General features: G+C 45.2%; 1 protein-coding gene across 1 annotated transcript in view; it reads left to right on the top strand.

The window, feature by feature from the left end:
- Positions 1–13,549, top strand: part of PRRX2 (paired related homeobox 2) — a 62,490-nt gene extending 48,941 nt beyond the window's left edge. Inside the window, exons 3-4 of the mRNA XM_063936465.1 lie at positions 7,140–7,315; positions 10,288–13,549. Of these exons, the coding sequence (XP_063792535.1) occupies positions 7,140–7,315; positions 10,288–10,438 (327 nt within the window). The 3' untranslated portion in view covers positions 10,439–13,549. The remainder of the gene's footprint in view (positions 1–7,139; positions 7,316–10,287) is intronic.
- Positions 13,550–13,833: the final 284 nt, after the last annotated feature.

Genomic DNA, 13,833 nt, shown 5'->3' with positions numbered 1-13,833 from the left:
CAACTAGTATGACACTATGACGACGGTATAAAGAAAGAAAAAAAAATACCACAGTTAGGTGGTATATATTATAATAATAATACAATTATGGATGGACGGACTGCCTGCCGACTGCCGACACAGAGGTAGCCACAGCCGTGAACTACCGCACTGTACACTGGTTGATAAAGAGATAGTAGTATACTCGTAACAACTAGTATGACACTATGACGACGGTATAAAGAATGAAAAAAAAAACACGGTTAGGTGGTATATATTATAATAATAATACAATTATGGATGGACGGACTGCCTGCCGACTGCCGACACAGAGGTAGCCACAGCCGTGAACTACCGCACTGTACACTGGTTGATAAAGAGATAGTAGTATACTCGTAACAACTAGTATGACACTATGACGACGGTATAAAGAAAGAAAAAAAAAATACCACAGTTAGGTGGTATATATTATAATAATAATACAATTATGGATGGACGGACTGCCTGTCGACTGCCGACACAGAGGTAGCCACAGCCGTGAACTACCGCACTGTACACTGGTTGATAAAGAGATAGTAGTATACTCGTAACAACTAGTATGACACTATGACGACGGTATAAAGAAAGAAAAAAAAATACCACAGTTAGGTGGTATATATTATAATAATAATACAATTATGGATGGACGGACTGCCTGCCGACTGCCGACACAGAGGTAGCCACAGCCGTGAACTACCGCACTGTACACTGGTTGATAAAGAGATAGTAGTATACTCGTAACAACTAGTATGACACTATGACGACGGTATAAAGAATGAAAAAAAAACCACGGTTAGGTGGTATATATTATAATAATAATACAATTATGGATGGACGGACTGCCTGCCGACTGCCGACACAGAGGTAGCCACAGCCGTGAACTACCGCACTGTACACTGGTTGATAAAGAGATAGTAGTATACTCGTAACAACTAGTATGACACTATGACGACGGTATAAAGAATGAAAAAAAAACCACGGTTAGGTGGTATATATTATAATAATAATACAATTATGGATGGACGGACTGCCTGCCGACTGCCGACACAGAGGTAGCCACAGCCGTGAACTACCGCACTGTACACTGGTTGATAAAGAGATAGTAGTATACTCGTAACAACTAGTATGACACTATGACGGTATAAAGAATGAAAAAAAAACCACGGTTAGGTGGTATATATTATAATAATAATACAATTATGGATGGACGGACTGCCTGCCGACTGCCGACACAGAGGTAGCCACAGCCGTGAACTACCGCACTGTACACTGGTTGATAAAGAGATAGTAGTATACTCGTAACAACTAGTATGACACTATGACGACGGTATAAAGAAAGAAAAAAAAATACCACGGTTAGGTGGTATATATTGTAATACAATTATGGATGGACGGACTGCCTGCCGAGTTCCGACTGCCGACACAGAGGTAGCCACAGCCGTGAACTACCGCACTGTACTGTGTCTGCTGCTAATATAGACTGGTTGATAAAGAGATAGTATACAATACATACAACAATATACTACTATACTGGTGGTCAGGCACTGGTCACCACTAGTCACACTGGCAGTGGCACTCCTGCAGCAAAAGTGTGCACTGTTTAATTTTAAATTAATATAATATTATGTACTCCTGGGGGCTCCTGCTATAACAACCTGCAGTGCTCCCCAGTCTCCCCCACAATTATTATAAGCTTTGCCTTTTATACATTGATGTGCAGCACACTGGGCTGAGCTGAGTGCACACAGACTGAGTCACACTGTGTGACTGGCTGCTGCTGTGTATCGTTTTTTTTCAGGCAGAGAACGGATATAGCAGAGAACGGATATATTATATTAAAATAAATAAAAGTTAACTAACAACAACTGCACTGGTCACTGTGGTAAACTCTGTCTGACTCTGCACAATCTCTCTCTCTCTTCTAATCTAATTTCTAATGGAGAGGACGCCAGCCACGTCCTCTCCCTATCAATCTCAATGCACGTGTGAAAATGGCGGCGACGCGCGGCTCCTTATATAGAATCCGAGTCTCGCGAGAATCCGACAGCGTCATGATGACGTTCGGGCGCGCTCGGGTTAACCGAGCAAGGCGGGAGGATCCGAGTCTGCTCGGACCCGTAAAAAAAACATGAAGTTCGTGCGGGTTCGGTTTCAGAGAAACCGAACCCGCTCATCTCTACTTTTATATGATAAAGCCGCCAATTCTGACACACGCCTGGCTGAAGCCAGGGCTAACAGCATCGTCACCTTCCATGTGAGATATTTTAAGTCCACAGTGGTGAGTGGTTCAAACCAATGTGACTTAAGGAACCTCAAAACAACAATGAGATCCCAAGGTGCCACTGGAGGCACAAAAGGAGGTTGTATATGCAGTACCCCTTTTACAAATGTCTGAACTTCAGGTACTGAAGCCAGTTCTTTCTGGAAGAAAATCGACAGGGCCGAAATTTGAACCTTAATGGACCCTAATTTTAGGCCCATAGACAGTCCTGTTTGCAGGAAATGGAGGAAACGACCCAGTTGAAATTCCTCTGTAGGGGCCTTCTTGGCCTCACACCACGCAACATATTTTCGCCAAATGCGGTGATAATGTTTTGCGGTTACATCCTTCCTGGCTTTGACCAGGGTAGGGATGACTTCATCTGGAATGCCTTTTTCCTTCAGGATCCGGCGTTCAACCGCCATGCCGTCAAACGCAGCCGCGGTAAGTCTTGGAACAGACAAGGCCCCTGCTGGAGCAGGTCCTTTCTTAGAGGTAGAGGCCACGGGTCTTCCGTGAGCATCTCTTGAAGTTCCGGGTACCAAGTCCTTCTTGGCCAATCCGGAACCACGAGTATCGTTCTTACTCCTCTCCTTCTTATGATTCTCAGTACTTTTGGTATGAGAGGCAGAGGAGGGAACACATACACTGACTGGTACACCCACGGTGTCACCAGAGCGTCCACCGCTATTGCCTGAGGGTCCCTTGACCTGGCGCAATATCTGTCTAGTTTTTTGTTTAGACGTGACGCCATCATGTCCACCTTTGGTTTTTCCCAACGGCTTACAATCAGGTGGAAGACTTCTGGGTGAAGTCCCCACTCTCCCAGGTGAAGGTCGTGTCTGCTGAGGAAGTCTGCTTCCCAGTTGTCCACTCCCGGAATGAACACTGCTGACAGAGCTATCACATGATTTTCCGCCCAGCGAAGAATCCTTGCAGCTTCTGCCATTGCCCTCCTGCTTCTCGTGCCGCCCTGTCTGTTTACGTGGGCGACTGACGTGATGTTGTCCGATTGGATCAATACCGCCTGACCCTGAAGCAGGGGTTTCGCTTGACTTAGGGCATTGTAAATGGCCCTTAGTTCCAGAATGTTTATATGAAGAGATGTTTCCATGCTTGACCACAAGCCCTGGAAATTTTTTCCCTGTGTGACTGCCCCCCAGCCTCTCAGGCTGGCGTCCGTGGTCACCAGGACCCAATCCTGAATGCCAAATCTGCGGCCCTCTAGTAGATGAGCACTCTGCAGCCACCACAGAAGAGACACCCTTGTCCTTGTCGACAGGGTTATCCGCTGATGCATCTGAAGATGCGATCCGGACCATTTGTCCAGTAGATCCCACTGAAACGTTCTTGCATGGAATCTTCCGAATGGAATTGCTTCGTAAGAAGCCACCATTTTTCCCAGGACCCTCGTGCACTGATGCACTGACACCTGGCCTGGTTTTAGGAGGTTCCTGACTAGCTCGGATAACTCCCTGGCCTTCTCCTCCGGGAGAAACACCTTTTTCTGGACTGTGTCCAGAATCATTCCTAGGAACAGTAGACGTGTCGTTGGAATCAGCTGCGATTTTGGAATATTTAGGATCCACCCGTGCTGACGTAACACTACCTGAGATAGTGCTACTCCGACTTCTAACTGTTCCCTGAACCTTGCCCTTATCAGGAGATCGTCCAAGTAAGGGATAATTAAGATGCCTTTTCTTCGAAGAAGAATCATCATTTCGGCCATTACCTTGGTAAAGACCCGAGGTGCCGTGGACAACCCAAACGGCAGCGTCTGAAACTGATAATGACAGTTTTGTACTACAAACCTGAGGTACCCTTGGTGAGACGGGTAGATTGGGACGTGGAGATAAGCATCCTTGATGTCCAGAGACACCATATAGTCCCCTTCTTCCAGGTTTGCTATCACCGCTCTGAGTGATTCCATCTTGAATTTGAACCTCTTTATGTAAGTGTTCAGGGATTTCAGATTTAAAATTGGTCTCACCGAGCCGTCCGGCTTCGGTACCACAAACAGCGTGGAATAATACCCCTTTCCCTGTTGTAGGAGGGGTACCTTGATTATCACCTGCTGGGAATACAGCTTGTGAATGGCTTCCAAAACTGCCTCCCTGTCGGAGGGAGACTTTGGTAGAGCAGACTTCAGGAACCGGCGAGGGGGAAACGCCTCGAATTCCAGTTTGTACCCCTGCGATACCACCTGTAGAATCCAGGGGTCCACTTGCGAGTGAGCCCACTGCGCGTTGAAATTCTTGAGACGGGCCCCCACCATGTCTGAGTCTGCTTGTAAAGCCCCAGCGTCATGCTGAAGACTTGGCAGAAGCAGGGGAGGGCTTCTGCTCCTGGGAAGCGGCTGCATGGTGCAGTCTTTTTCCCCTTCCTCTGCCCCGGGGCAGGAAGGAATGGCCTTTAGCTCGCTTGTACTTATGGGAACGAAAGGACTGAGTTTGAAAAGAAGGTGTCTTTTTCTGCTGATGTGAAGTGACCTGGGGTAAAAAGGTGGATTTTCCAGCCGTTGCCGTGGCCACCAGGTCCGATAGACCAGCCCCAAATAACTCCTCCCCTTTATACGGCAATACTTCCATATGTCGTTTGGAATCCGCATCTCCTGACCACTGTCGCGTCCATAACGCTCTTCTGGCAGAAATGGACATAGCACTTACTCTTGATGCCAGGGTGCAAATATCCCTCTGTGCATCACGCATATATAGTAATGCATCCTTCAAATGCTCTATAGTTAACAGTATATTGTCCCTATCCAGGGTATCAATATTTTCAGTCAGGGAATCCGACCACGCGACGCCAGCACTGCACATCCAGGCTGAAGCGATTGCTGGTCGCAGTATAACACCAGTATGTGTGTATATACTTTTAAGAATATTTTCCAGCCTTCTATCTGCTGGTTCTTTTAGGGTGGCCGTATCAGGAGACGGTAACGCTACTTGTTTTGATAAACGTGTGAGCGCCTTATCTGCCCTAGGGGGTGTTTCCCAACGTGTCCTAACCTCTAACGGGAAAGGATATAGTGGCAATAATTTTTTAGAAATTAGCAGTTTTTTGTCGGGGGAAACCCACGCTTTATCACACACCTCATTTAACTCATCTGACTCAGGGAAAACTATTGGTAGTTTTTTCACACCCCACATAATACCCTTCTTTGTAGTACTTGTAGTGTCAGAAATGTTCAATGCTTCCTTCATTGCCGTGATCATGTAACGTGTGGCCCTACTGGACATTACGTTTGTCTCCTCACCGTCGACACTAGACTCAGTATCTGTGTCTGGGTCTGTGTCGACCCACTGAGGTAACGGGCGTTTTAGGGCCCCTGACGGTGTCTGAGACGCCTGGACAGGCACTAATTGATTTGCCGGCTGTCTCATGTCATCAACCGTTCTTTGCAAAGTGCTGACATTATCACTTAATTCTTTAAATACGATCATCCAGTCGGGTGTCGACTCCCTAGGAGGTGACATCACTAACCCAGGCAATTGCTCCGCCTCCACATCATTTTCCTCCTCATACATGTCGACACACACGTACCGACACACAGCACACACACCGGGAATGCTCTGATAGAGGACAGGACCCCACAAGCCCTTTGGAGAGACAGAGGGAGAGTCTGCCAGCACACACCAAGCGCTATATATATATACAGGGATAACCTTATATAAGTGTTATTCCCTTATAGCTGCTGTATAGTTTTTAGCTGCCAATAGTGCCCCCCCTTCTCTTTTTTACCCTGAATCAGTAGCAAGTCTGCAGGGGAGAGTCAGGGAGCCGTCCTTCCAGCGGAGCTGTGAGGGAAAATGGCGCTTGTGTGCTGAGGAGATAGGCTCCGCCCCTTCACGACGTCCTTATCTCCCGCTCTTTTCTGTAATAATGGCAGGGGTTAAAATACATCCATATAGCCCAAGAGCTATATGTGATGTATTCTTTTGCCAACCTAAGGTATTATCTGTTATATTGCGTCTCAGGGCGCTCCCCCCCAGCGCCCTGCACCCTCAGTGACCGGAGTGTGAAGTGTGCTGAGAGCAATGGCGCACAGCTGCGGTGCTGTGCGCTACCTTAGTCTGAAGACAGGATCGTCTTCTGCCGCCGATTTCACCGGACCTCTTCGCTCTTCTGGCTCTGTAAGGGGGCCGGCGGCGCGGCTCCGGGACCCATCCAGGCTGAACCTGTGATCGTCCCTCTGGAGCTAATGTCCAGTAGCCTAAGAAACCCGATCCACTCTGCACGCAGGTGAGTCCGTTTCTTCTCCCCTTAGTCCCACGATGCAGTGAGCCTGTTGCCAGCAGGACTCACTGAAAATAAAAAAAACCTAAAATATACTTTTATTCTAAGCAGCTCAGGAGAGCCACCTAGCCTGCACCCTTCTCGTTCGGGCACAAAAATCTAACTGAGGCTTGGAGGAGGGTCATAGGGGGAGGAGCCAGTGCACACCACCTGATCCTAAAGCTTTTATTCTTGTGCCCTGTCTCCTGCGGAGCCGCTATTCCCCATGGTCCTTACGGAGTCCCAGCATCCACTAGGACGTCAGAGAAATATACTGGTAGGTTAATTGGCTCCCAACAAAAAATAACCCTAGTGTGTGCATGTACATGGCTGCTTATCTTAGATTGTGCTTTGGGCGCCTGAGTGCCGCGTATTGGGGCTAATTGGATAGCCCCGCCCGAATCCATTAGGTGCAGTAGATTACAGCGGCTCTCTAGATACCGACCTTTGCTTGCAATATAATAAGTTATTATTACATATGTGTCTTGTACACTACATTCTGTCACAGCTGTTGGTCCATTGTGGTGTAGGGAAAACTGATGCAGAACACTTTGGTCATTGCGTAACTGTTTACACCCCTTTTCAGGTCTGGTTCCAGAACAGGCGAGCCAAGTTCCGGAGGAATGAGAGAGCCATGCTTGCCAGCCGCTCATCTTCTCTATTAAAATCTTACAGCCAAGATCCCATCGTGGAACAACAGATAAGTCCCCGACCAACCAGTCTGGCACCGGAGTTTTTGTCCTGGAATTCTAACAGCTACAGGTGACATAACTCTTGATATTTTTTTTTTCTTTCTGGCTGTGGTTTTAAAATTAAAGGGTTTCATGAAAATCAACACCTTGTCCATCCTAAAGGTCATCTGTTATCTACACAGATTCTAATGTAAAGATTTACCTACTTGTGCTGAACAGGCGGACATGAGTGGGGGAACTCTCCACAGTGCAGACGGTGCGCCTACACTGGAGCCTGTACTATTACCCCCAGTGGTTAGCAGCGGATGATAGCAGGAGCTGGCGGAGCGAGGGCGATGCTTGCTAAGACAACTTTTGCAAAGACTAAATATCATTATTCTAAATACATATTATTATGAGAGAGGTGGGTGTGGTGCAAAGAAGTTTTCACTCTGCAAAAAAATACAGGGAGGGGGCGGTGACGGCCTCTCTTTCTCCAAATGGAGACGTGTTGCTGCCATTTAGGGGGAGGGAAGAGGCCGGATCTATCATCAAGGGATAGAGATTTCCTGGCCTCTTGGCAGGTATTACTGCGGCCATCTTGCGTGACCCATAGTCGGCCAGTGGTGCCGAGGAAGATCCGATATTGTATCCTAGGACGCAGTTGGGATTCGTAATGCGGCAGGAGGTGTGACGCCCCCTTCTGCATTACATACTAGTGCGATCGCTGTTCCTTCTGTGTGAGAAGCAGCGATAGTCCCTCCAACCCCATCTGACTGAGGGCCGGAGCTTGCTGCTAAAACTGGCTAATGAGTAGTGGAAGTAATTAGTGTACATAGCTGTAGGTTGTGATCACAGGTAATTAGCCAGCACCGCAATGGTGGTATGTGGGGGCACAGCTGGCGTCATTTCCTGGGTGTATATTATCCTGGTTGTCATCGCTTTTAATAATGTATTGGGGTCACTGCTTGAATAATATTGTGTGTGATCACTCAGTGCTGTATAGAGATTCATTATGTGGGGGTCCAGCTATAACTTGTGTACAGGGGCCAACCTGTATTCCATGCCTCAGATAAGCTTAGAGATACATTTTTACTTGAAAAATGAAAGAGAATCTGCTTCCCAGCTGGGCTGGAATCAGTACACACAAGTGCAATCCACATTACCCAATACTTATATTCATGTCTGGAGATTCTAACTTACCATGACGCACAGGAATAATGGTCTTGTTTTAAAGTTGGTATTCACTCTTATACTATTTTTTTTTTTTAAGAATACTCCATCCCCCCCCCCCCCATCCCCCCTGATTAATACCCCTTTCAGATTATAAAGCTGAGTTGCACCTGGGTCGCACTTGGCTGAGACCCCTTTCAGACAGACGGCTACAGGGACAGACTGGGGCTACTATTTGGCCCTGGTATTTGTGTATGCACGCCGAAGGCGTGTGCGCGCACTTCACGGGGGCACGCACATGGCTCACGGGGGGGATGCCAAACCATAAAGCCGGAAGCTGCGCCCGGCCTTCCCGGTTCTCTGTAGGACCAGCCCGGCCCACCAGACCATCGGCCGATCTGGCATATGCCAGAAGTACCAGATGGGCAGTCCGGCCCTGGGCGGCTGGACCTGGTTTATTCCCGGCTCGGCGATGTCATTGCACATGGGGATGCGATGCTGTCAGATTTACCAATATCCGGCATGCAAAGCATTCTAGATGATGGCCCTCGCAACTACCACCATCTTCAGATTTCAGTAGCCCGTTGTAGCCTATGGGCTACATATCTGGGCTGTAGTTCCGACAGGGATCCCCATGAACCCTCGTTCAGAAATGCCCTCTGTGCTTGGTGATGACACTTACATATGGCAAATTACTTTCGGAGCCCCTGTCCCTGCCTGTGCCGGGTGATACAGTCACCCAATGTGATCACATTTGCAATGCGATCCTGTGTGCTAATATCGCGCCCAAGTGCCAACAATAATACATGGGCACTCTAATCCATTTCCACTACAGTTCTCCCCAATTGTATTCCATTTAATGTGGTAGAAGACTAGTTTTTACCATATTCTACACCCATAGCCCTAGATTTAAGACAATCTCATCCGCCATTTCACTGCTCAGTTTGCCATTTTGTCTAAATCTTTCTGTGGTAAGTTACTATTCTGTTTTATGTTTATATCCCAGTTATTGCATTTAGTACTTCCCCCGTCTTGTGTTCCCATGTACATTCCTTCCTTAAGGGGCCTACACACTGGCTGACCCGGCGGCGGGGGGGGGGGGGTTCTAGGTTGACAGGGTCTCTAGGTCGACATGTTCTGGGTCGACGGGTCAAAAGGTCGACATAAGTTTTTCACGATTTTTTTCTTTATTTTTTTAACCTTTTCATACTTAACGATCCACGTGGACTACGATTGGAACGGTAATCTGAGCCGAGCAAAGCGGTAGCGGAGCGAGGCACCTTGCCCGAAGCTCGCGAGCCATGCGAGGGGACACGGTGCACTAATTGGGGTTCCCGGTCACTCTACGACACCAACAAAAAATTAAAAACTCATGTCGACCTTTTAACCTGTCGACCTAGACCATGTCGACCTAAAGACCCTGTCAACCTAGTTACTGTCGACCAACAGTGGTCGACCTAGTTACTATCTACCTTCCATACCACACCCACCCAGCCCCATAGCCCTGCGTGCTAATATGGACGATATTGTCCATATTGGCCTGCAGGCATAAACGAGCCAACACCAACGATGAACGAGCGCGGGGTCGCGCATCGTTCATCGTTGGTGCATACACACTGAAAGATATGAACGATATCTCGTTCATTAATGAACGAGATCGTTCATATCTTCTAGTGTAATCGGCCTGTGTGTAGGGCCCTTTAGACCTAGTACACTGAAAAATCCAAATAAACTATTACACAACACTTTCTCAGGATCTTCTTATAACAACAAATCACGTGTGTTAGGCATGACCAGCCCTTCATTAAACTATTATAAACGTTTGCAGGTAGTTATTACATTATTTTTCTACATTTTGACTGAACCCCTGTCATTTTGTCACTCCAACAGCGCCAGTTTGCCGCCTTATAACCCAAACACCACCTCTGCTCAGAACACACTGCCAACCCAGGGAGTCAACATGGCCGACAGTATCGCCAGCCTGCGCCTCAAAGCCAAAGAGTTCAGCCTGCACCACAGCCACGTGTCTACTGTTAACTGAGCCCTGGTTGAACAAAGAGAAGACTCATTTCAAGCCAGCCACGAGGCACAGGGTATGCTGGACATGCCACAGATGAGCCCATGGCCACCAGCAAAAACTGTGGCTCCATTTCCAAGCTCCTTTTACTGCAAGAAGATACTGCGCTGTATTTGACAATCGGACTGGAGTCCAGAGCATGCAGCCACAAAATGGTCGCCCTCAACTGGTGACATGCCATGACATGATATGTATAGGCCGGGCTACGTCTAAGGTCCGAACATTGATCCAGTGGACGGGACTCTTGAGGCATATTTTGTGACTGTAGATATTTCGTACTTAGACTTTTTCATCATTAATCAGTATGTTTTATCCAATTTGTCCTGTCAATCCTCATTTTTCTTCTTATCACTTATCTGTGCTTCTCCCATGTCTCTGTGTCACCGGTATGCACTGTATATATGTAGATACATACTGTGCCTTGTAAATATATCCTTTTATACAATACTCCTTATCTTTGGGGCAGACATGTATGCAGATTTGGATTGGATAGAAGTACTTTTCCCCATTTTTCGGCAGTCAGACAGCAATGATGTAAAAAAAAAAAAAAATCTAATAATATGATTATTATATGACCTATGCTCTGTTTGAAGGATAACTAAAACTTAGGAATAATGTTTTATAGAATAAGTAAACTGTGTTGTCTTACTGCCCTCTTAGAAGCAATGTAAGTTGTAATGTACCTGTTTTACCTGTTTACATAACATACATTTCACACAATTGGGAATCAGACCAGAACTTTGTTATTAATCTGGATACTATATATATATACAGCACAGTACATACCACTGTTTCTCAAATAATTATTGCAAGCCGTCTTTAGGACTAAGACTTATATACGGATGTAAGTTTCTTTATTTTAATCATTTATCACGTTAACTCTTACATGGAGTATTAAAATAAATGTTTTATTGTTTGTATTTGGTTCCACATTAAAGTGTTCCAATGACTCTTGCACAGATGAAGCTGCCATTTTGTAAACTCAACCAATACTTAGGAGAATGTAGCCTATTAATGTACTAGGAACTATTAATATCAGGTAGACATGAGGTAATCCTGAATAGCCATTAGTGGTACACTTTGGTGTACTTATACTGCCTCACTGATGCCACTGGTTCTCTGGCAGTGTTCTCCTGAATATATGATACAAAATGGCTGCCTGCACTGTGCTTAATTGATGGGTATAATTCAAGTGTTTGGCCTTCAGGAAGGCTTGGAAAACGTATGTGAGTTGAGTATACAATCAGGGTACAATTGACTGCAATATGGTACTTCATATTAATGGGGTAGGACATGTGAAAGTAAGGCAAATCCTTTCTTTAGAAAACCAACAGGCACTTAATGAGATTTCACTGTGACAGATTATACATACAATCATTGACATATGTACTACACCGCTATACATTTTCTCCACTGTTAGGTACTATTTTTAATAAAAAAAATAAATACAAAAATTATAATTTTGAAATATAACAAAGCAAATAAAGTTTACTATTAGAACTGGCATTTTTCAAAAAAATTTTTGTAAGGGAAACATTAGCATTTAAAGTTTTTTTGGAATATTAATATGAATGAGGGAATTCACACTGAAAATGTATTTAATGCTTTTATATAAATGTTTAGGAAAACATAAGAATAAATAATGAACATAAACATTCACATATTTACACTTATTAAATATTGCTGTGGAAGCTGTCATATAATTGCTTTCTCAATCATCCAGATGCGAAATGCCATCAAGATGGTCGGAGAACGGGCCTTTCCCAGCAACTAACATTGCCACATCAATCCCACACAGTTGAGGCATGTAAGAAAGTTAGGGATATTGGGCTACTGTAAATTTTGGGGATATGCACAGCAGAACCTTGTAGTGGCACATCACCAAAAATGTAGAGCTCAGTCAAAAATGGCCCTTATGATCTAATCCAGAGGTTCTCAATAGCGGCTTTTATCTCCAACCAAGGCTAGTAAATAGACCCCTTAATTAGTACCTCAGTCAATTTAATTTTACCATTTATGCTGAGCCATGGATATATTTAAAACATGGACCGTTGGGGTGCCTTGAGGACCACGTTTGAGAACCTCTGATCTAATCTATTCTCCACCAATAGGTGTTAGACAAAACATGTATTGGAGATGGAGGTTTGCTTGTGGGTGTGGTATAGAGGATCTACAGTCTTTAGGTTGACAGTAAATAGGTTGACACCAAATGGTTGACATGCATTAAGTCGACAGGTACAGTACAATAGGTCGACAGGTTAAAAAGGTCAACAGATAAAAGGTCAGTAGGGGTTAACGTTGACAGGTACAAATGGTCGACAGGGTCAAAATATCAACATGCCAATGGTCGACACACAAATGGTCAACACAAGCTTTTTCCATTTTTGGGGTCAAATCTTGTATATTTGGTAATATGTGACAACCATCAGTAGAAACGTGTACCCTCGTCGGCTCGCTTTCCTGACCATGCTTCGAGCAAGTTGTCTCGTTCTGCCATAGGTTACTATTCCCAATCCTAGTCCACGTGGATAGTAAATCAAGCAAATGTTGGAAAAAAAGTAGAAAAGGGAAAAAAAAATTATTGACCATTTCTGTTTCAGCCATTGCCATGTTGACCTTTTGAATCTGTCGGCCTTTGCACTTATCGACCTTAAGCGCTGTCAACCTTTCATCAGTTATCTTTTGTATCTGTTGACTTAATACATGTCGACCATATGGTGGCGACCTATTGACTGTCAAATTATACATTGTCTATCTATCATCCAGGTACCTTTACTTGTTTTAATGGAGATTGGACAGATTTACTAAATAAAATGTATCATATAATTTCATACTTAAAATGATTTTTCAGTGTGATGTTCCGTCAATGCAATTGACCCTTTGAAATTGTGGCCAACGACTGATTCAAAAAATATATAGCGACATCACAAAGTGGAAAGACTATGAAGGTACTGCCGCCGACAACGCACGTGGAGAATAATTCTGTTTATCTGTAACTGATATTCCTACTCTCAGATTCATTCTGTTGTTTACAAGAACAACTTGTTTTATTAAACAGTATTAGGAACTGCTAAATGTCTGATTATTTTCTTATGTCTTACAGTTGTAGGAAGGGTCTTTGGATTATGGTTTGATAAATATTGTTGAAATAATGGATTATTATTATTACATGGTACACACCAGTGCTTAAAGTGGTCCTAGAGAGGTGGTGGAACTCCCCCCACCCCCTCCCCCCGGCGCCCATGCAATAAAGGTATTGTGCGCGCCGCGCCGTAGGTGCGCGGCCGAAAAAAGGGGCGTGATCTCAAAAAGAAAGGGGCGTGGTCACACAATAGTAATAATGCCCACAGTAGTAGCAC

Source organism: Pseudophryne corroboree, chromosome 8 (genome assembly GCF_028390025.1).
Source record: "Pseudophryne corroboree isolate aPseCor3 chromosome 8, aPseCor3.hap2, whole genome shotgun sequence".
Lineage (NCBI taxonomy): Eukaryota > Metazoa > Chordata > Amphibia > Anura > Myobatrachidae > Pseudophryne > Pseudophryne corroboree.
Note: the sequence above shows the minus strand (reverse complement) of the source record. Positions and strands in the feature narration are given on the sequence as shown.